The sequence below is a fragment of the Mustela erminea genome, chromosome 7, assembly GCF_009829155.1.
Source record: "Mustela erminea isolate mMusErm1 chromosome 7, mMusErm1.Pri, whole genome shotgun sequence".
Taxonomy (NCBI): domain Eukaryota; kingdom Metazoa; phylum Chordata; class Mammalia; order Carnivora; family Mustelidae; genus Mustela; species Mustela erminea.
In genome coordinates, this window is record NC_045620.1 from 92,079,457 (window position 1) to 92,101,195 (window position 21,739).

Consider the following 21,739-nt stretch of genomic DNA (forward strand, 5'->3'; position numbering starts at 1 on the left):
CGGCGTGCACTTCTGGAGGACTTCAGGTACCGGCGTGCCCCGCGTCCCTCTGTCCGCCAGCTCGCGTCCAGGGCACCGCCTCTGTGTAGGGCGGGCGAGAAGGCAGCCGAGGCGGAGCTGATGGCTGCACTGAGGGCGGGGCGGGGTGCAGCCTGGAGCCTCCGGGGATGGCGGGCTTTGGGGGGGGTTCGCTGGGGGAAGGGACCCCTTTTGACCCCTGACCTCCGGGCCTTGCTGACGTCAGGAACTCCTGACCCTTGGGCCCGAGTGACTTATGGGACCCCCAGTCTCCGGGCCCGGTTGTCTGTGGGGGTCCCTGAACCACGGACGTGTCTGACGTCGGGGACTTCGGATTCCCGAGCACGGCTGACTGCAGGGACCCCAGATCCCAGGACCCGGGAGGTCTCAGGGACCCCTGGAACCCGTTCGCGCGTATGGCTGGCGGTGGCGCTGGGCGCTGGGGGGGCAGTGCTGTTGTTATTGTGGGGCGGGGGTCGGGGTCCCCCAGCGGTCCTCGCCTCGGTCCTTGGCCCGCCGCCCACCTCTCCCCGGAGCCAGTACAACTTCATCGCAGACGTGGTGGAGAAGACAGCACCTGCCGTGGTTTATATCGAGATCTTAGGCCGGTAACGGTGGGGAAGAGCGGAAGGCACCCAAGCCGCGGGCTAGAGGGCGGGCGAGCAGGGGTCTGAGCCTTCTTACATCTTTGCTTTCCCCCTTCCCAGGCACCCTTTCTCGGGCCGCGAAGTCCCTATCTCAAATGGCTCAGGATTCGTGGTGGCTGCCGACGGGCTCATCGTAACCAACGCTCATGTGGTGGCTGATCGGCGCCGGGTCCGTGTGAGGCTGCTTAGCGGTGACACGTATGAGGCCATGGTCACAGCTGTGGATCCTGTGGCAGACATTGCCACGCTGAGGATTCAGACGAAGGTGGGGGTCTGGGCGGGTTGGGGCTGATTGAAGCTGTGAATTTGCTCACATCTCCGTGTGACAGGTCTGTTATATCCATTCTCCCTCAGGAGCCTCTCCCCACACTACCCCTGGGACGCTCAGCCGATGTTCGGCAAGGGGAATTTGTTGTTGCCATGGGAAGTCCCTTTGCACTGCAGAACACAATCACTTCTGGCATTGTCAGCTCTGCTCAGCGTCCAGCCAGAGACCTGGGCCTCCCCCAAACCAATGTGGAATACATCCAGACTGATGCAGCTATTGATGTGCGTTCTGACATAAGAAAAATGAAAACTAGGTTGGGGGCTGGGGGTGTGGCTGTGGGGTGCAGGCACCAACTGTGATAGATGGTGCATGAGCCTATATACAGAGGTTGGGCTGGGAAAGGAGAGAATTTAGAGAAAGTGCCTACATCCTGGTCATGCCCCCAAGCATAGAGTCCCTGGATTTCTTCCATATTTTCTCCTTGTCCTGCAGTTTGGAAACTCTGGAGGTCCTCTGGTTAACCTGGTGAGTGGGACACCCTTCTTTCCAAGAATCCCTGCCCCAGGTCAGTGTGAGAAGGGGTGTGCTTCCCCTAATTCAGTGATGCTTGGTTAAGTTTCTGAGCATTCTCCTGAGCAGTCTCCTGTTGGCTATCTCCCAATGTCCAACCAGGTCTCCCCAGCTTCCCAATACTCCCTGCTACTCTTGTTCAGGTATCCCCATCTCCTAATAGGTGTCTGGGCTAGGGAATAGTGGGCTGTATCCCTGCAGGATGGGGAGGTGATTGGAGTGAATACCATGAAGGTCACGGCTGGAATCTCCTTTGCCATCCCTTCTGATCGCCTCCGGGAATTTCTGCATCGTGGGGAAAAGAAGAGTGAGCCTGTCTTGGGATGGGGGTGGGAATTCCTTTAAGTAGTGGGAGGGGCATTCACTGGGCTTTGCTTGGGGGGTGGTCTACTGGGAGGAAAGGGTGGGGGAAGGAAGGAGTTAGCTGGGTGAGGCTCATTTGTCCCTCTATCACAGATTCCTGGTTTGGAATCAGTGGGTCCCAGCGCCGCTACATTGGGGTGATGATGCTGACCCTGACTCCCAGGTATGAGCTTTAGGGGTAGTGACCTGTAGGACCACCAGTGTATTCAGTTGTGGGCAGCTAGCACTTCTTTTGAGCTTTGTTCTCAATTTTATGTTTATCTAAGATAAGTTGCCTCACATTTGGGGCTATCAGAAGAGCTGTTCTCTCTCATGATCTTGACTTTCTCACTGCAGTCCATTTTGTACACCTGCTACCAGGTGAATTTCATCCTATTACTGCTTTGATTTAAAAACTTCAATCCATAAACGGGGTGTTTAGTGGCCATTTTCCATTTGTCTCCAATTTAACCATCCAGATATGGCTTCTTACATGAATATATTCTGTTCCAGCCAACCTGATTTCCTACTCCCGTGGTTTTATTTATGTCATTTTTACTTTATATAGTTAAATACCAGAACCATTCTTCTAGGCTCTACTCTCTCTTTAAAGTTTCTCTTAGGATTCTAGAATGACATTAGTGTTATTGATTTAATACTATGTATCACTTGGAATTAGTTACCTTTTATATACATGTCCCACTTCCTAACTTCCAGAAGGCAGAGAGCCAGTTGCCTTTGTATCCGGAGTATCTAGTGCATGGCCTTGTCCATGCAGTTGTCAGTGTGTTGATGCGAGATTTGAGGTGAACGCAAGATGGGGAGAGTGCCTTGGTGTGGTTAACAGAGTGATCTCTGTCCTTTCAGCATCCTTGCTGAACTACAGCTCCGAGAACCCAGCTTTCCTGATGTTCAGCATGGTGTGCTCATCCATAAAGTCATCCTGGACTCCCCGGCACACCGGTGAGGGAGGGACTGCGCTGTGAGGTGGGGATGGGTGAGGTGTGCATGTGCCCTTGACCTGGGCTGTCTATTCCCTCCTTTCTTTCTCTGTCCGTCTTTCACCACAGGGCTGGTCTACGGCCAGGTGATGTGATCTTGGCCATTGGGGAGCAGCTGGTACAAAACGCTGAAGATATTTATGAAGCTGTTCGAACCCAATCCCAGCTGGCAGTGCGCATCCGGCGGGGACCGGAAACATTGACCTTATATGTGACCCCTGAAGTCACAGAATGAGGGGTCAGCAGGCGTATGAGTCTCCTGCTCTGATTTCCACCTTGCTTTCCTGGCCTAGGTTCTGAGGGTACCTGGACAGAGGACTAAATGAACCAGTGGGGGGCAGGTCCCTCCAACCACCAGCACCAATCCCTGGGCTCTGAGGAATCATAAAAATGCTTTTTATATAAAATAAAATTATACCTAGCATCATGTTATAGTCAAAAATAAGGGGGGGGCTACTGATCTTTTCCCCCACAAAAAGGTTAGAGGTAAAGCTGTATCCCCCCTCCCCCTCAACTGAGGGGAGACACTGGAGCTGACCCTTCTGACCTCCCTATGCAAGAAAACCAGCTGCTGCTGTCTGTTGTTCTGGGCAGTTAATCAGGTGCTGATCTTTGTTGTGTGCTTGGCTCGGTGCTGGGCCCGGGAGCAAAAATTCCCCACGCCTGGCCACAGATCCGGCAGCTGGCCTGGGAAGGAGGGCGATAACCTCGGCTTGAGAGTTCCATATCCATAGCACACACTGGATGAGTGCGGCAGGTCTGCTGACGTCAGGGGTTTCTTGGTAAGCTCCTGAGGTAATGGCAGCCTCAGACCCCTGCTCTTAGGGGCCAGTGGTGGTTTGTGGAGGAGGGTGGCGGCACCTTAGACGATCTGGTTGCTGGTCTGGCCGGGGTAGCGCTCAAACCTCCGGTTGGCCTCTTCACTGAAGGCATCACCTACAAGGTGAATGGGTGGCTTAGGTGGGGAAACAGACCTTCTATGGGGAAGGGTGGGTAGAAGCAGAGAGGCTGGGAGATCCATAGGCGGGTGGGAAGACACAGAACCCATGTAGGCAGACGGGAATGATGGTCTTTCCCTCCCATTGCCCAGCCTCTCTGGGCTCCTCTTCCCACCAGATACCAATGTGGCAGTTGTGCACCCAGATGCGGTGCCCGTCGTATTTGCAGTTACATTTCATCGCATTGTTGGTGAAGTCGCTTTCTGCTACTTCAAAATTGGGGTTGATGACCACCTGTGAGTGGGGGAAAGGCAGCATAACCCATTGCGTTCCTCAGATCCCAGGGTGTCTTTAACAAATATCCCTCCCCCTTGGCAGCTGGAACTCAGGCCCCTGGCACCTGCAGAATGTAGTTTCCTGGCCTCACATCTGTGATGTCAATCCACTGGCAGTCGATGTCATGCCGGTACAGATCCCAGCAGCCCACGGTAATGCCCTGCTCTCCAAAGTTGGCACACTCATACCTCTTGGCGACATCTGAGAGGGATTGGCACATGTCAGTGTGAGGCACGGCTGTGGGATGGAGATACCGACGTCTGCTCAAGGCCCGACGACTCACCCTCCTGACATTCAGTGTCTTCTAGACAGAAGCTAGCTTTGTGGCCCTCAGCCACCTTGGTGCCATTGGGGGTCAGGATATCATAGTGAGTGAAGATGTCCATGCTGTGGTAGTGCCTGTGGGGACAAAGGGACCCCTGTTGCCTTCCCTGCCCCAGCAAGCTTGCCCCCTCTCCAGGGACCTTGGCCCTTCTGCTTGCACCGCTCACCCATGACACTCGTGCCACACCCAGGAGTGGCGCCCAGCCTTGGGCCTGAAGTCAGCTCGTCCCAGGTTGTGGATCTGGGAGGAGAACCGGAGGAGACGCCTGTGGCCATAGGGCCAGGGGGCTGAGCGGGCCGAACGGGCCAGGCAGTTCTCCTCCGCGGCGCAGTAGAGCATGTGCAGGGGCCGGTCCTCGATGTAGGCCGTCTCTTGCACCAGGGCCGAGTGCAGTAGTAGGTCTGACGCAGCTAGCCCAAGGAAGGAAGCAGAGTGCGGGAGGTCACTGCTGGGGCAGCAGTGGAGGGGGAGGTGGGAGGGACAGATGGGGGTGCTTCTCCTCCCCCTATGGAGGGTGAGAGGCTGGTTTCTCACAGACAAGGAGTACCCCTTCAGTTTTGAGCCATCTTTTTCTCTCGAAGGGGGGGCCCCGAGCCTCCCTTCCCTGGCCTCACTCACTCTCAGAACAGATGACTCCAGCAGTGAAGCGGGTTCCCGTTCTCTTGCAGGCAATGTGGGTGCCATGATGAGCACACTGGTCCAGGGACAGCTCAGACCCTGTGCAGCGCACTCCACTCATCACCACCTCTGTGGTATTCCCGGAGTCCCAGTACCAGGTCTCCTGGGAACATATGTTGGTGTTTCTGTGAGGCCCTGCTGTCCAGCTTCTTGGGCCAAGGGACTCATTTCCACAGTCCTCTGCCCCAAACACAGGCTTTGGAGGCAATGGCCTTGGTTTCCCTCTTCTTACTCACCTGTAGGCCATGGTTGGCATAGCCCAGTCCAAGTTGCCTGCAGACCACCATGGCCTCCAGTGTCCCCCAGTCATCCCCACAGATGAGGCCCCAGCGAAGGGACCCAGCTTCCCCTATTTGCACCTCCACTCGCCCCTCATGTCGGCTGCGGCCCCCACTGAGTCGGATCTGTAGTGACACAGAATGGCAGTTCTGGGTAAGCTTTTGGGGAGGGTAAAGGGAGTCCATAGCAGGCGTATGGCTGATGAGTGATTCAGAGGCACATGTGGGCTGGTGAGTGGGAGTGTTGGGTGGGAGCTGCCAGGTGGCGAGGGCCTGGGACAGTGGGCTGGGAAGCTGTCAGGCTGCAGATCATGACCAGGACCGGAGAGGATGCAAGATCCCTGAACCGAACTGGAAAGAAAACTGACCTTGGTCTCTACCCCAGTGTAGGGCAGGTTGCATCTGACTCCGGCATCCCGGCTGTGGGAACAGTCCTCGGCTGTGATGTTTTTGTGGGGGCACTTCCAGAGGGACGGTTCCTGTCCAGAGCATCGAACTTCACTTAAGTGAATGGCACCCATACCTAGGGTGAGAGGTCAAAGATCAGGAGGTTATAACTGGACCTTCGTTGTCTGCCTCGGGGTCTCCTTCCCAAGGGATGTGCCTCCCAGGAGAGTGTGTACCTTCTCCTTCCCTCTTCCACCCATCTTCATCCCCCTCACCCTGCCCCATGCGGGCACCACTCAGAGCCTCTCGAGCACTCCCGAAGCCCAGCTCCCGACACACCACGCTGGCTGCCTGCAGGTCCCACTTGCGGTCACAGACTGTGCCCCACGTGCTGGCCTTCAGGACTTCCACCCGGCCCTCTCCAGGGTGGGCCCCACCCTTTAGACGCACTCGGGTCTATAGAGGAGAGAGACGTGCCCAAAAGCAGTGAATGGAAACAGCACAGAGAGGGCTAAGTGGACCTGGGAGATGAGTGAGATTCTGTGGGAGGGAGGGGGTGGTCTCAGGTCTGTGGCCCACCCCCTGGAGAGAGGTTCCTCTCTGTCCTCAAAGGTCAGGGCTGTGCTTGGTCAGGGGGTGGCTAGGCTGTGGGGACCTCCACCTGGGGTGGGGAAGGTTAGAGTCACTGTCACACACCTCCCCCTGAGGCTTCGACTGTTGTTGCTTCTTCTGGCCACTGGACGCTGCGTAGAGAGGGCCTGGCACACAGCTCACCACCGCAGGGGCCCCCCCAGGGCACCTGGTGGTGTCATTGGCACGATAGAACTCCAAGGAGCAGAGGGAGAGGTGGGCCTCGGTGCCCACGCACGCCACCCCATGCAGACCAAAGGAGTGTTGCTGCCGCTGGGCCAGCAGCCTGGGGGGACAGGAGTGGGTGCAACAGGGTAAAACAATGCTCCTCCCTCTCTGCCCCCAGCCCTCCTCCCTCCATGCCTCTGCCATCCCCCAACCTTTCGTGATCATTTCATCCCTTCTTCTTCCCTCTTCTCTGCTGCATTTCCCTCCATAGAGACAAAGGGAAAGGGCAAGTTTCCAGGCTGAAAAAGCCCAGGTTACCCAGACAGGAGGGTTCTTGAGGACCAGCGGCCAAAGTCCCCTCTGGACAGGACAGCTAGTCTTGAATTACCTGACAGAAACCTTGCTCCGAATGTCTCTAAGTTGCTGGCCCTAACGGAGGCTGGGGTTGAGGCTGCTGGGCAGAGAGAGTGGGAAGCCAGGACAGCCCAGCTGGAAGAGATGGGCAGGACGTAGTGGCTGACACAAACAGGAGGCCTGAAGAGCCCATGGGAGCACAGAGCCTTCCATTATGCTGAGGCTAAGAGAATGAAATCAGGGTCAGGATGCAAAGGAGTGAGTAAGTCTTGGGTCTAAACGGCTTCTCTGAGGCCAGAGGGTCTTCCAGGCCAGAATTTGATGGGTAGTTATGAGAGGAATATACCAGAAGGACTGGGGCTGGTATATGTGGGAATGAAGATGTAGAAATGTAAGACAGACAGAAGTTAGAGACCACATGACCAGAGAAGGAGAATATGCACAACAAAATGGTAGAGATCTCTCCAGACCTGAGCTGAGCTTTAATAAGGTCATCTATGGTTCTGCAATTTAAATGTAACAGAAAGAAGGTTCCTTAGCCACCCAAGCATGAAAGTGGGATTAAACTAGAGACATTAAAATTTAGAAGCACTTTGGAGAGATGCCTTGGGAGATGGAGGGGGCTTGTTTATTGACACAGAATAAAAGATGGCAGCGGGCCACGTGATGAGAGCAGTGTCTAGAGAGGAGGGCTCGTAGTGGCGAAGTGGGCCTGTGAGGCTGGCTTGGCGATGAGTTATGTAGTAACGTGCCCATTGCTTGATGTCAGAGGAAGGAATCTGACGACGTGAAGTTATTGGCTAGGAGACGCAGAGAAGAGAAAAAGTTCATACATACAACAGACAAAGGAAGCCTGGAGACTTTATGGAATACCTTTGGAGGCTCAGGATCAGTGGATTCTGAAGCTCAGACACATCAGGTACTCTCCCAAAGTCCCGTGTGGCTGAAAATAAAAGCCAAAGAGGCCGCAGGAAAAAAAATCTCACTCTTCTAAACTTCCTCCTCCCCTTTCCCCACAAGGAAAACAGTAAAATCAACAGTGTGCACTTGAATTTGGGGTTCAGGGAAGACCAGAGCATGGCCATGTTGGGCACAGAGGACCCTTAGCTAGAAGGCACTACAAGAACACCCCCAAATTCCGAGCTCCTTTGAAGCCACCAGAAGGAGGAGCTGGGGAAGGAGGGCCCCCAGGGGACTACTGGGTGATGCTAGAATGTGCAGAAGAGAGGAGGGGATGGAAGAAAGGGATAGATTCTCTGTGTCTTCAGCCACTTCTGAAGAAGTTATCAGGGAGACTTATCACGTGCAAATGGCCTTTGGAAGCCGACTGAAGGGTATTCACTCCCTTGAATTCCAAAGGAACCCATGAGAAAATTAGGGAACAGGGAGCCTAACTGTGCCAACTGGGCCAGAGACACAAGAACTATAATCTGAACCCATCCCTGGCAAAGGTTCCAGAGGGGGCCCCAAGTCTCACCTCCAAGCTGGTAGCACCTACTTTTAAAAAATCAATCAAATAAAGGTAAGCTGGGAACATTGATCCCTTAGGCAAACCGAACTTGAGGGAGACACAGGTATGGCATCTGAAGGACAGAAGTGCCAGAGGATCTGCTAGAATTCACTGGGGGAAGAAAAATAAGCATATGGGACAAGGGAGGTCAGTAGATGAACTTCTATCAAGTCTTGCAAAAATCCTGTGACAAGCCTAATTCCCCAGAAACCTACATAAGGGCCAGCATCACTTTACATTTCAGTAAATCATCTGGAAGGTGGTTTGCAATAGCTACTGCCGCTCCTCCACATCTTGGTGGGGGCCTCTTGGACCCCTTCCTGACCACAGCCCCATCGCCCTGACTCATCGTCACTCTGTGCGCTCCCTCGCCTCACACACCACCTGAACTTCCATTTACCTCTTGATTGATCCCCTGCCCACTCGGGGTTTGGGTTTGACTTTAAGCTTGGTGAGTTGTCTGAAAAAAGGAGAAAGAAGTTAGTGGAGGTAGTGGTTAGGTATGTGGCCCAGGAAGGACCCTCAATGCAGAGCGTAAGAAGGAGTAAAGTGAAGGGGGCCAGATTTCCCACACACACTGATGGCTACACGTCACTGAACTCCATTTTATTAACTCCGGTTGCTGTGTGGATTCCACAACAGTGATGGGAAACCTAGTCTGTCCAGAGGTGAGGGGAGAGGGGATAAGAGGTAATGGGAGGAGAGAGAAGGGGAATGTGGGTGAATTAAGGGGTGGGGGCGAAGAGTAGGGGGCAGGAAGCATGCAGGCAGCTGGGGCCGGAGTCCAAGTTATTTGGGGGAAGTATAATGATGAGGAGGCTTCTCCTCAACTATTGCTACATTATTTCCTCCCTGTGCACCCTAAGATCAAAGCTTGCCCATCCCCATGCCTGCTTCCCCACCCCCTGGAATGGCCATTTTGTGGTTACATCCCTAATTCATCAGCTTGGGTTCTGGGATGGACATGGATAGGCTGCCTTCCATCCATCCACCTCCTGGGGCCACAGGGGCAAACAGGAGGTCCCGGGGCTCTTGCCCCATTACCTTCCAAGGGGCTTGGGGCGTCGGGCCGAGGCTTTGGCCGCTCGCTTCCTCAACTTTCTGCGAGGATAAGACAATAGCAGAGTCAAGATCAGTCTAGAACCAAGTGGGAAAGGCTGGTGCAGCTGGGGCCAAGGGCAAATTTCTTTTCCAACAGGGAACTTGGAAAGTCAGCGGGGTGTTATGAGATACTCCCAAGGCTCAACCCTTCACAGCTGTTTGGCTTCACATGCCCATAACCAGGCCGATGAGCAGTGGTGAAGCGCAGAGACTCAGGCTGTTAGAGCCCCTATGTCAGCATCCACAGAAACTAGTCTGGGGCAAATGGGTCATGAGGACCAGGCTCAGTATCAGGGTTGCTCTAAACCTGAGGGGAGGACTTTGGGGAAAGGTATAAGTAGGAAGGTGTTAGGACTGTTAAGATTGTCAGACTGACCGGGCAAGGAGAGAGCTCTGGCCTGGTTATAAGGAGGCTGACTGTTTTTTATTCTTGGTTTATTCTTGGATGTTCTCTGACTTCTGGCATTTCCAGGTCTGAGCCCTGTGGACCAGAACCAAGGCTGGATGTCCAAGAACGTTAAGTTGGTTTGACTGGGAAACATGAGGCCAGGCGGGTTAGGATGACAGCATCCTTCCTGCCTAAATTAAATCCCATATGCTTTAGTCATTCACAAACAGAGCTCAGCTCCCAGACTTACTTCCAGAGAAATAAGTCTAAAACTTTATTTCTTTTTAATTGGCCTAAATATTTGACCTATTTTATTCTTCAAGAGGTTGCCTTAAATCTAATGTCTGGAAACTAGGGCTGTCTCTCCTTTCATTCTCCCTTTGATTTTAAAGACTTTAATTTTGTCCCCTCTCTGTTCTTTCTGACTATGCACAGATGAATGCAGGTCTGGCCTGTCTGTTCTTACAAGTTTATGGATCTCCCTGTCATCATCTTACTTATCCCTTCTTTAAACAGGTTCTTACTCTGCTGTTTTCTCCTGAGGAGTCCTATCTGGACAAAACATACTGTACACAGATGCACTTGGGTGTTAATACATAGATTTGAGACCGCACAGAAGGTGCTTGATTTTTCCTGTCCTGGCTTCTTTCTGGGATGTATTTAGTTGGTCTTTTTGCCAAAATATCCATTATGTCCAACATTCCTAGGGAAGTGTGTACAATAATTCTCAGGTCCCTTTCCTGAGACATTACTAAGAGTTTAGAACCTCTCATCACACAAGTACAGTGTGAAACTTTTTCTCCAAACGTCTTTTTCTCAGATCTGTCTAAAATGAAATATATTTTGTGTTCTCTTTCAAGAATATCTCAATCCTCTGACTAGTACTCAGAAAAATGCATTATTATCTAGAATTTTTATTTTATTTTTTTTAAAGATTTTATTTATTTACTTGACAGAGAGATCACAAGTAGGCAGAGAGGCAGGCAGAGAGAGAGGAGGAAGCAGGCTCCCGGCAGAGCAGAGAGCCCGATGTGGGACTCGATCCCAGGACTCTGAGATCATGACCTGAGCCGAAGGCAGCGGCTTAACCCACTGAGCTACCCAGGCGCCCTATTATCTAGAAATTTAGAAGTACTTCTTCTCTTTGTTATTTATAAGGTTCTTATATTAAATATCCTATGGTATACTTAGTTATATTTAAGGTACAACATAGATTATATTAAGAACCTGGTGCTTGTTTAGGACCAGTACTGATATCTGTCTTTACACTCCTTCATTCACAAATGTGCTTGTTTCCCACCCCCCATCATTTGTTTCTTCAACCATCAAACGTAAAAACCTACTTACATCTATGTGCCCTCTTCTCAATCCAACTATCTCTCTTCTCTAAGGCCGCTCCCCCCAATATTTCCGAATTCCATCCCTTAGGATCTTTTTTCTCTTCAGTTGAGAAGTCACGTACAATCTCTCCTCAACTGAATCATTTTAAACATGTTCAGATCTCCCTCACACACACACCCACACACACCCTCCATCCCATTTCTCCCCCCTTCTTCATTGAAAGCATGTCAAGAGTTGTCAAATGCTCCACTTTATATCCTCTCTCTTACCACTCATTCCTTAACCCACTCTTCTCTGGTTTCCCCCCATCACTCTGCAAAAATAAATCTAGTAGACGGTTTCAGTCTTTATCTTATTTACCTCTCCAAAGAACTGCTGTACTCTTCTTCTCTCCTTCCTTGACTGTCCTAACACTCCTAGTCTGGTTTGATTCCTAATTCTGTTTACTCTCTCTTGGTCTTATTCACAGGCTCCTCTCCTAGCTAGTCACTTAAATTTTTGGAGCACTGTCTGTGTTCTACTCAGTCTGTATCCTCTCTTTATATGTTCTTATTTATACCTAACCTTGTATATTCCATTGCATTCTTGATGTTTCTACTTAGATGTCTCAAAGTGTTCTAAAATGTAATATAGGTCCAAAAAATAAACCCATAATTCTTTCAGTAAAATCCACTCCAGAAACCTAAGAGTTAACCTTGATACTTCTCTTTTTGACTCCCAAAGTCAGTCCATAACCAAGTCCCATCAGTGTTACTTCCTAAACATCTCTCCAGTCCATCCAATCTTGTTCTTCTCCAAACCATTCTCAGAAATTCTGCCAGAGTGATCTTTTGGAGCCCCCAAACCTCATCACAGCTTCTCACACCCCTCTTTATGAAAACATTTCACTTGTTTCCCAGGGCTTTTATTATAAAGACCCAAATCCTTAATGTCGCCTGTAAAGTCTTCCACAATCTCTTGTCACCTCTGTGTTCTCAGAATCTTGCACAGTGCTTTTCAAATAGCAGGGGTTCAATAAATAGCTTTCAGTACTAAAGCTCTTAGAACCTCAATTTCTTTGCCTACAAAAGGACAGTAAATGATTCAATTATCTTTACATCCTTTTCCTCTTCTAAAATTCTATAACTTTCATGTGTTCTAGGGCAGAACTATAAAACCAACTTGAAAAAATGCTAAATGCATCATATTTTGATTTTCTCATTCTCAACATCTTACTCGCTTCCTCTAAAATCTAGCCAATGTATCTTCTTTCTCTAAGGAAGGTAGAGTTCTTCGTAATGTCCTTGCCTCTCCTTTATGATGGTATTACCTGTGGGAATGCTCCCTCTGTCTGATGTGACCTGTGAAAGGCAATCTAGATCATATCCCCATCACAGAATCTCCCAGGACTCCTATAACCCCTTTACTCACTATAACTGATCTCTCTACTCAGTATGTGTCCTTCTCCAGCCTTCATATCCCAGATTCAGTAACAGTTTGCAATGTCTACACAAATATTCCCGATCTCTGAACATTACCTCAGATCATGCACATCTAGGGATAATTGCTGGGTCTCAGACTTGCCAAGGATGGCTCACTTGGAAAGCTGATGGGTATTACCTTGGAGCCGAGAGATGACTGATGGCACACACCATCCTCCTTTCTAGCAGCTTCAGGGTCATTTGCCATGTGTCTTCTCTTATTTTCTGCTACCAGTCATCCTACAGCTCTTCACTCCCTCTCTCTTGGCTGTCACGCTCCAAATCAGCTTCACTTTTGTAACAAACTCCTAACTGGCCTTACTGCACCCTGAACCTCCATCCTCCAATTCACTACTATTGGGTAAACTTTGACAACACTGGCCTTATTTTATCAGTGTTCCACACAAATACTTTTATTTTTAATTTTGTCATAGAATAAAGATGAAACACTCCAGTGTGGCATGAAAAGTGTTCCATTTTCTAGCTTTTAAGTATCCAGATATTTCTTCCAGTATTTTTTCTACTCCAGTCAACCACTTTTTAAAAATTTTTATTTTATTTTATTTTAAGATTTTATTTATTTATTTGTCAGAGAGAGAGCGAGTGAGAGTGAGCATAGGCAGACAGAGTGGAAGGCAGAGTCAGAGGGAGAAGCAGGCTCCCTGCGGAGCAAGGAGCCCGATGTGGGACTCGATCCCAAAACGCTGGGATCATGACCTGAGCCGAAGGCAGCTGCTTAACCAACTGAGCCACCCAGGCGTCCCACTAGTCAACCACTTTTGAAAAATATCCTTATCACTGTCCTCTCTGTCTGGGTCAGCAATGACTCCATTTCGCCAAATCCAGCTTTTATTTCTCAGTCCTTGTGCTTTTAGACCCATCAGCAACACTGAGTCAGGTGACCACTCGCTCCCTCTCTTTCTTGAAGCCCGTTACTTGGCTATAGGCTACCACACACCCCTGGTTTTCTTTCTACCTCACTTTACTGTTTGCATGTTCACTCTGTCTTCCTGATCTCATAACATTTAAGCTCTCAGTTCGGTCCTTGGACTCCTCTTTTCCTGATTACACTCACTCCCTTGGTGACACTGTCCAGTTTCAAGACTTGTAATACTTTTATTCAACTGAACTCTAGAGTCATATACCCAATTGCCTATTCAGCCTCACCATTTCAATGTCTTAGAGAACCTCAAAATTAACAGGTCTAAAACCAAGTTTTAATTATTCAATGTCCCCCACCTCCTCCTCGAACAAAATGTCCTCCACCCGCTGTCTTCCTTATCCGAAAAGGCCAACTCCATACTGAGCTCAGGCTCAAAACCTTGGAATGAACCTTAACTCCTCTCCTTCTCTCGCACCATATTAAATCCATCCGCAAATCCTTTTGGTTCTACCTTCAACCATACACACAGTGTGATCATTTTTCACCACTCTCACTGGTCACCGTCACCTCTCACTTTCTTTACTTGGCTTCCAGGAGACAATAACCCCCTAACTAATTTTTCTGCCTCCCTGACTCTACAGCATCCCTTACAGTCTATTTTTAGAGCAACCAAAATAATACTTTAAAAATGGAAGTCAGATGTCATACCTCTGTTCAAAACCTTATCTTACACAGAGAAAAAAACAATCTCCCAAATGTCCCTACATGATCGGGCTCCCCATACTTTCTGGATCTCTTCCTATATCATTTTCTCTCTTGTTGCCTCAGCTGCAGCCACAGTGGCCTCTAGGAGCCTGACAAAAGTGTTTTCTCCCTCCCTCCACCCCTCCCCTGCCCCCTAGGATCTTTTATGATCTCTTTTCCTATAAATGTTTGGCTAAATTTCTACACAGTTTGTGCCTTAAATCTTTTCTCGAATGATGCCTTTTCAAATAGGCCTTCTCTGACTGCTTCATCTAAAACTGCAATCCCACTTCCAACTTTCTATCTCCTTCCCTGCCTTATTTTTATCTATTGCACTCTTTGCTATCCTTGCATTTAAAAATTTTTCTATTTTCCAATTCTTCCTTAGTCCATGAGATCAGGGATTTTTGTTTTGTCTACTGTTGAATCCTTTTGTCTACTGTTGAGTCCCTAGTGGCTACAACAGCCCCTGGCACACCGTAGACACTCAATAAACAAATACTGAATGAATGGATCTCTTCACCTTTGTTCATGCTAGCTTTGTCACTTGAAATCCCTGCTTTTTACATTGTACTAATCTTTCAGAACCTGATGTTTGCATTAGGGAAGGTGAAGAACAGCACAGAGAAAGAAATATAGTCCCAAGACAGATAACAGTGAAGGAGTTCAGCACACAGGTATTTAAAAACCGTTTGAGTCTCTAGACCAGATAAAGTATATTACTTGGAGATGAAAGAACTTTCAGATGTGCAGACAGCCAAGGCAAGGAGAATCTGAGCAAGTCTGGAGAAGACCAGAGGTTGGATAATGTATGGACTTTCAAAAAGAAGAAAAAGGATTCCTTAAGCTAAATAATAACACTCTAGAATACATTATTAAATGGAAAGTTTGTGAAAAGTGAGGAAAATATATGGAGATTTTTAGAAACCTAGAAGGATTTCAGTAAAAATTAGCTCAAACCATCATGATTTCTTTTTTGACAAGATTACTAAATTGGAAGGCTGGAGAATGGCCGTGAACTTAATATATCTGGATTTTAAGGGAGACTAACAAAATGTCCCATGATTTCATTATAGATAAAATGATGAAATGTTGGCTACCTCATTGTAGTGTTCAGTATGTTCCCAATTAGTGGAAAAAACATTTCACAACTAATGAGTAAAGACTTGATGAGTAATGAAGAGTTAGACTTTGGTTTTGAACATTTCAACAATTTTAACAGTCATGCTGATGAAGGCAGAAGGCATAGCTATCTTGTACATCCTTGAGAGGAAGCTGGGAGGGATGGCAAATTGAAAATAATGTCAAGATTCAGGATTATCTCATGTGTTATCATGGCTTTGTAATGGTTTTTCAATGATGTGTCCAACTAATTTAATAGGGTAAACTCAACATAGATTTAGGTTCAAATAGGCTTTTCTATTAGGATCAAGAATAAGGGAAGATCTGAGTTGGTTTTAGATGACTACCAGTTCAATATGAACAGTGGGGTGTTTGCTCAACAGAAAGTCAATACCAAGTCTGGGCATGCTCTACCCAAAGTTGAGCATTTCTACTGTACCCTGCCCTGATCAGACCGTATCTGAAGTTGTGTACCCAATGCAAGGTCACCTAGATGTCAAGAGGTCTTTCTGCAAAGCTCAACTAATGAAGAGCTGAAAACAATTAGCAGTTTAGCCTGCAAAACAGATTACAGAGAGACTGTAAAGATTTCTAAACTCCTCAGAATGACGGCAGAAGATTCTCCAGGGTAGCCAAGCGCTGTAAGCACAGAACCGTTCACGCATGGGATCCGTTACTCAGGAAGCCAGCGCATACACCCCGGCTCCAGGGCAGGTGGAGAGGGCCGGGCCGAAGGATATTCCGGAAAACTTGTCTAGGAGTCCCGGGGGCTCCCGAGGGCTTTCGAGGGCAGGGCCCCACCCTCCCCGCGCCCTCTGACCCTCAGGGATTGGCCCTCTGGCGAGGACACGCGCGCCCAGCCCCTCACTGGACACACCCAGGCACCGCCTCCGCAGGGCGCAGCCGCGCGCTCCCTGAGCTCGCCCCGGGGTCGCGCCCGCGCCCGCGCCCGCGCCGTAACCGTAACCGCCCAGCGGACCGCCGGCCGCTGGGCGTGGCCTCGCGAGGCTTGGCGCGCGCCCCGGGACGCGGAGAGTCTGCCTGCCAACCGATGGCGTCATGGGAACCGGCCCACGCCCCGCGCCACTCGCCCCGCGCCACTCGCCCCGGCTGCGGGCCCGAGAGAGCCGAAGCCTTGTTTGCCCCAATTCAGACCCGCCCCGAGGAGCCCTTCATTGTCCCACAAGATTTCTCAACTCTCCAGTTTGGAAAGGGCCTCCATATTTCTCCATTGCTGCAGAGCCCCGGACCCTCCCTGGGGTCGAGACACCAACCAACCCTTTTAGTAAGCACCCTTCAATCCCAGCCCTCTCCACTCAGCGCCCACATCCCTTCACCTGTAAAAGGCCGTGTTGACCCTCTTTTCGCTAGGGAAGCCCAGCATCCCGCAGACCACGTGGCTGTTATGGGCACTCCAGCCTTTGTCACACACTTGCAACCAGCCGTCGGGAAGCCTGACTTCGACCAGTCCCTCGGTCACTGGCAGGGGCCGCCTGCCCCGCCCCACGGCCGGTCGAAGTCGCACCTCCTCCACTTGCAGGTGCTGTTCTACCTGGGATAGGACCGCAAGCAGAGGAAGGAGTCTCAGTAGCGCCTTTCCCATGTCCTCTCACCCTCACAGACCCCTGAGCAGCGTGCTTGCTGTAAAGCCCGTGGCGAGTAGGCGCTGGCACAGGGCTGAGAGGCATGCCTGCTCTCTGCAGTGAACTGACTCTCCCGGACCGCGAGAGTGGAAGGGCGTGTGCTCTGAGAAGCGATTGAGGGTGCTGAGGAAGCTGAGGAAGGAGTGCCCAAGTCAGCCCCAGCATGGGGAGCAGTTCGCAGAAGAAGTGGCGTGGAAGCAGTAGGAGAGATTAGGAAGGGAGATGTTCCCAGAGAGCAGGAACATCTGAAGGGAAGGAGAGCAACGGATGCCCTGGGGACCAGGGATGAAACTGGAGAGGCTCATGCCAGGCTTAGTGATGTGAATGCCAATGCTAAAACAAACCTGGGCTTTAATATGTCTAGCTCTATTCTTTGTCCACACCCTGCTAAGCTTCCCACTAACCCAAATTAGCTTGTGAGGCATATGGGATCCCCTACCCTCTAGTATCCCCTCTACCCACATAAACCACCCTGGCCATCCTGGGTGAGATGTGTATGTTGTGTATGCGAGCATATGAATGGCAGACCTCAATGACATTAGAATCTGAGAAGCCAGGGAGGCGCTGGTCCTTGCAGATGACTCCGGCATCCTCATCATGAGTGCAGTCACTGTTCCCCCAGCCCCGGGAGGCACATTCAGTCACGCTCTGCTCAGTCCCACTGCAGCTCAGGTTGTCCAGCCAGATGCGGCCTGTGGAGAGAGAGACTTGTGGAGGCAAGATGGAGGAGGGGGGGGGAGGGGATGGGGATGTTGGGGAGAGTGAGCATATAGGCCTCACGTTTGGCCAAGATGATCCCATTTTTCAGCTAAGATAATGGGTGTGCAAGAGACAGGACACCCTGGGAGGAAAGGGAGCACAGGACTGATGGAGGGCCAGTGGTGATCTCAGGGATACTCAAGAAGTTGGTACGGTGAATAAAAAATTGAGACTCAACACTGAATTTCTGATCAATCCTGACCTATTCAGTGATAGCTACAATTAAGTACCTGTTGAGTGTTAGGCACTCTGCCATGTATGCGTACACATGATTATTCTTAGAGCTGCTCCCATTTTACATAAATTGGAGTTCAGAGAAGTTAAGTAACTTGCCTAAGGCCACACAGCCAACACATGGGGACTTAGGGGTTTAAGGCATTTGTGAGACTTGGAAATCTAAGATCTTTCACCTCAGCCTCACTTTCTCCCATGGGCCTGCCCTGCCTGCACTGCCACATTGCCCCTTGTTTTTCTTTCTGCCTGGACCACATTGAAATGAATATCTGACTTCTCAGAGTTGGATGGACCCAAACCACAAGGGACTCCACCCAATGTGACTTGTCTGTCACAGCCAATGGCAAGGACCCATCACATACGTCCTGACAGGACTTACCCAGTTTCTGCTGGGATGCCTACTTCCTGTTCCACCAGGCCACTGGAACCATCACAGAGTTCTTGTGACTCTTTATGACTTTCCCCCACCAGGTCTGATTCAGACCTTTGAGGCCATTCAGAAAACACCCTCAACCAAATGACTGTCTTCATATTTGAAGACAACCTTCAAGTAAGCACTCTCCAAAATCTTTTCTTTTCATATCAAACACCCCTGGTTCCTTCAGCTATTCCCTCTTGAAACTTGGCTTCCAATCTTTCACATCTGGGCAGCTCTCCTCTGAAAGAATTTCCGTTTTCTACTGTCTCTCTTAAATGTGGCATCTACAAGAGACACTTTATTCCAGAAGTTGTCCAGCCAGTGGGAAGTGGGGGATGTGCTGCAGACTGCCTGGGCTTCTGGCCATCAATCCTACTGTGGGCTCATACAATGGAAGTATCTTCAGGTCTCCGAATTCCTCCTATGCTCCCCCACCCCACTTCATGTGGTATGAGTTTACACCTTGTTCTTAGTCAGTTCCAGCTTGCTGGTTTCAGCTCTTGCCTATAATTTGATTTTGTCAGCTGCAGTATCTGTGATCCCTTCTGTTTGGGACATCCAGACACCATTTATTTGCTCTCAGCTTTCCATCAAGCCAACTGTACTTTACTTGTACAGGGCTTACCTGTAGCTGTGTCCTAGCATTTGTCTTTGTGGAATCATACATAGGCAAAAGAAAAGAATTTATTGATCACCTCGTCATTTTGTACCTAGGGCACCTGAAGTTCAGAGAAGGCACTGAGCAGCCTAAGGTCACAGAGGCCTGAGAAGTGACTGTCAACCATGGGTGTACTTGACACTGCTGTTTCTGGTGTCCTGGCTTCCCACGCCTGCCCTCAAAACTGAATTTCTGATCAATCCTGACCCATTCAGTGATAGCTACAATTAACTACCTGTTGAGTGTTAGGCACTCTGCCATGTATGCATACACATGATTATTCTTAGAGCTGCTCCCATTTTACATAAATTGGTGTTCTCTCTCCCTGCATTAAGGCAATACCTCGGCCACACGTGGATCCTTGCTCACCTGTTCCAGGGCCGTATTTGGCACTGTGGGTCCAGCCCGTGGCCTCTGTGAAGCCCAGCTCCCGGCAGAGGACGTGGGCAGCCTGCAGGGTGAAGTCGTCATCGCAGATGGTGCCCCACTCGCCAGCTCGCTGGATCTCCACGCGGCCCTCAAAGGGCTTCCGGGGGAAGCCAGCCAGCCGGAACCGCAGCCCCTGGCTCCCAGGCCTCTTCTCGGGAGCCGTGGATGGGGATGGAGCTCCCAGGCAGGAGCAGCACAGGAGGCACAGCAGCAGCCCCCATGAGCTCCACTGCCGGATACTGACAGGTCGCATGGCAGGGAAGGCCTGGGTGCCCCAGAGAGAGAGTGTGTAAGACAAACCAAGTCCAAGCCAAGCCTGGCTCCCAGAGAAAGGTCAGGAGAGGAAGAGACACTGAAGAAGGACAGAGGCAGAGACCATGTGAGAGAAAAACAGAGACCCAGGGACTAAGTGAGAAAAACAAATTCAGTAAGAGCAGAAACAGAACCCGAGAGGCAGCGACCAGGGAGGGGGGAGTGAGAGAGAGAGAGACAGAGACACAGAGATAGAGAGGTTCTCCCTCAGCATCAGTTGTTCTGTCCCACAAGGTCCTTCCCTAGCTGTCCTCATCACCTCTATTACCCCCACCCACTGGTCTAAGAGACCCAAAGATCAAAAGACAGTGATTAGAGACCAAGAGGCAGAGAATGGTTGAGAGGAAGAGATAGAGACTGAGCAGGAGGGACACCCAGACAGGATGTGAGAGGAAGGGAAACTGTGGGAAAGAAAGGGGATTAAACAGAAAGAGACTATAGAGAGGGACAATATGGAAGATAGATAGAAAGTGACTGTGAAAGAGGCAGCACACAGAGCAACAGAGAGACGCAGGCAACAGGTAAGGAGAGGGCCTGGCAGGAGCCAAGGAGGGGTGACGGCAGGGATCCAGAGATTCCATTCAGCCAGTCAGAGGACAGAGAGCTACTGATTGTGGAGAGAAGCAGGTGAGGGGCTTAGGAGCCCCTCAGACCCTAGGTTCCCTGATTGGCAGCCAAGCCTAGAGTCCTGTCTGGGCAGATTCCACGGCAGAGCCCAGGGTGCACGGAGAACCCCCTGCACACCCTATCCACACAGGCTCTCACATGCCCTGCGGGGTCAAGGGGTCCAGGAGGGCCAGGCCTCAAGCTGGGAGGGGGAACGGGGTGGGGTTGTCCAAACCTCCTGCCAACACTGCCATCGCTGTCACCGGGCAACAGGAGGCCAGGGCACCAATCAGCTCCTCAGCCAAGGCCTTCCCTCTGTCTGGGACTGAGAACAGCCCCTCTCCAGCAAGGGGCCCCCGAACATGCTTTCCCCAACTCAGACAAACAACACAACAGGACAGCTTTGTTCTGGGGACATTTTGGCTTGGGGGCCCAGGGATAGGGCCTCATAGAGGAGCCTCCAGCCCTAGGGCCCCAGCGGCTGCCCTATTTGGAACACCCTGCAGCCCTCTACCCGCCAAATAATCTGCCTCTCTCCACTCTTCTTGTCTCTCTTTCTCTCTTTTTTTAAACGATAGAACCCTCTGTTGGTTGGTTTCCCCTCGACCCCATCCTGCATCACCCCTTTTCCGTGGTCCCGCCACCATCCTCTCCATCCGAAACTCCCCTTCCTCCCGCGGCAGCGTGACTCCCCCTACCTTTGAGCGGGACTCTAGGGGCTGGGAGAAGAGTCCAGGTCCTGGAGATCGGTCCTAGGACTTCCCCAAAAAAGTGCTCGGCCAGGGGAGACTGGACCCCCCTTCCTCCCCCCTCTCCTTTCGCCCCTCCCACGTTCCCTTGAGCCCTCCCACATTCCGCCTTCTCCTTCGATTCCTCCCTGGCCAGTTCCCTCCTCTTCTTTTGGTCCTCCCCTCCCCCGTGGAGCTGGCCGCGGCCGCTCCACCTCCCCCCACTCCCCATCGCCGACCCTCCCCGGCCTGCTCAATGAAGCTTTCTTTTCTCGCGGGTTGGAGGCCGGGCAGCTGCGGTCAGGGAGCTAAACACGCGAGAGGCCACGGGGCCGCAAACCGGCCCGGGCGGCGGCCCCTGCTCAGCTCCGGGCTCCGGGCAGCCTTCCAGTCAGTCCCCAGCCCCCAGCCCTTCCCCCACGTCCCGGGCTCTGCGGAGTGTAAACAGCCGGACTCCAGCCGG

The 21,739-nt window shown here is 50.9% G+C and overlaps 2 protein-coding genes across 8 annotated transcripts; one reads left to right on the forward strand and one right to left on the reverse strand.

The window, feature by feature from the left end:
• Window positions 1-32: 32 nt before the first annotated feature.
• Window positions 33-3,273, forward strand: HTRA2 (HtrA serine peptidase 2). Its single transcript, XM_032352572.1, has 8 exons — window positions 33-626; window positions 726-930; window positions 1,020-1,214; window positions 1,426-1,458; window positions 1,705-1,810; window positions 1,960-2,029; window positions 2,713-2,808; window positions 2,916-3,273. Exons 1-8 carry the CDS (start codon window positions 121-123, stop codon window positions 3,079-3,081), a joined length of 1,377 nt encoding a protein of 458 aa, XP_032208463.1. The 5' UTR covers window positions 33-120; the 3' UTR covers window positions 3,082-3,273.
• On the reverse strand, window positions 3,229-21,472 carry LOXL3 (lysyl oxidase like 3). Of its 7 annotated transcripts, XM_032352539.1 has the most exons (16): window positions 21,247-21,472; window positions 19,571-19,895; window positions 17,661-17,824; window positions 16,827-17,041; window positions 9,495-9,551; window positions 8,851-8,910; window positions 6,485-6,704; window positions 6,064-6,244; window positions 5,770-5,924; window positions 5,360-5,527; window positions 5,064-5,226; window positions 4,612-4,855; window positions 4,404-4,519; window positions 4,185-4,321; window positions 3,967-4,078; window positions 3,229-3,782 (listed from the first exon to the last, which is right to left on the reverse strand). In XM_032352539.1, exons 2-16 carry the CDS (start codon window positions 19,881-19,883, stop codon window positions 3,709-3,711), a joined length of 2,379 nt encoding a protein of 792 aa, XP_032208430.1. In that variant the 5' UTR covers window positions 19,884-19,895; window positions 21,247-21,472; the 3' UTR covers window positions 3,229-3,708. The 7 variants fall into 7 exon arrangements, with proteins under 7 accessions (XP_032208430.1, XP_032208432.1, XP_032208431.1 ...); XM_032352541.1 differs by lacking the exon at window positions 9,495-9,551; XM_032352540.1 differs by lacking the exon at window positions 21,247-21,472 and having other exon boundaries at window positions 19,571-21,239.
• Between the last annotated feature and the right edge of the window lie 267 nt (window positions 21,473-21,739).

What these genes read in the sequence shown, in the direction of transcription:
- HTRA2 (XM_032352572.1), top strand. Translation starts at nt 121, where the DNA reads ATGGCTGCACTGAGGGCGGGGCGGGGTGCAGCCTGGAGCCTCCGGGGA. An exon ending in AGACTGATGCAGCTATTGAT is followed by an intron (nt 1,215 to 1,425) that starts GTGCGTTCTGAC and finishes CTTGTCCTGCAG; the next exon opens with TTTGGAAACTCTGGAGGTCC. An exon ending in GAGGTCCTCTGGTTAACCTG is followed by an intron (nt 1,459 to 1,704) that starts GTGAGTGGGACA and finishes GTATCCCTGCAG; the next exon opens with GATGGGGAGGTGATTGGAGT.
- LOXL3 (XM_032352539.1), bottom strand. Translation starts at nt 19,883, where the DNA reads ATGCGACCTGTCAGTATCCGGCAGTGGAGCTCATGGGGGCTGCTGCTG. An exon ending in CAGATTCTAATGTCATTGAG is followed by an intron (nt 17,042 to 17,660) that starts GTCTGCCATTCA and finishes GTCCTATCCCAG; the next exon opens with GTAGAACAGCACCTGCAAGT. An exon ending in AGTCGAAGCCTCAGGGGGAG is followed by an intron (nt 6,245 to 6,484) that starts GTGTGTGACAGT and finishes TCTCCTCTATAG; the next exon opens with ACCCGAGTGCGTCTAAAGGG.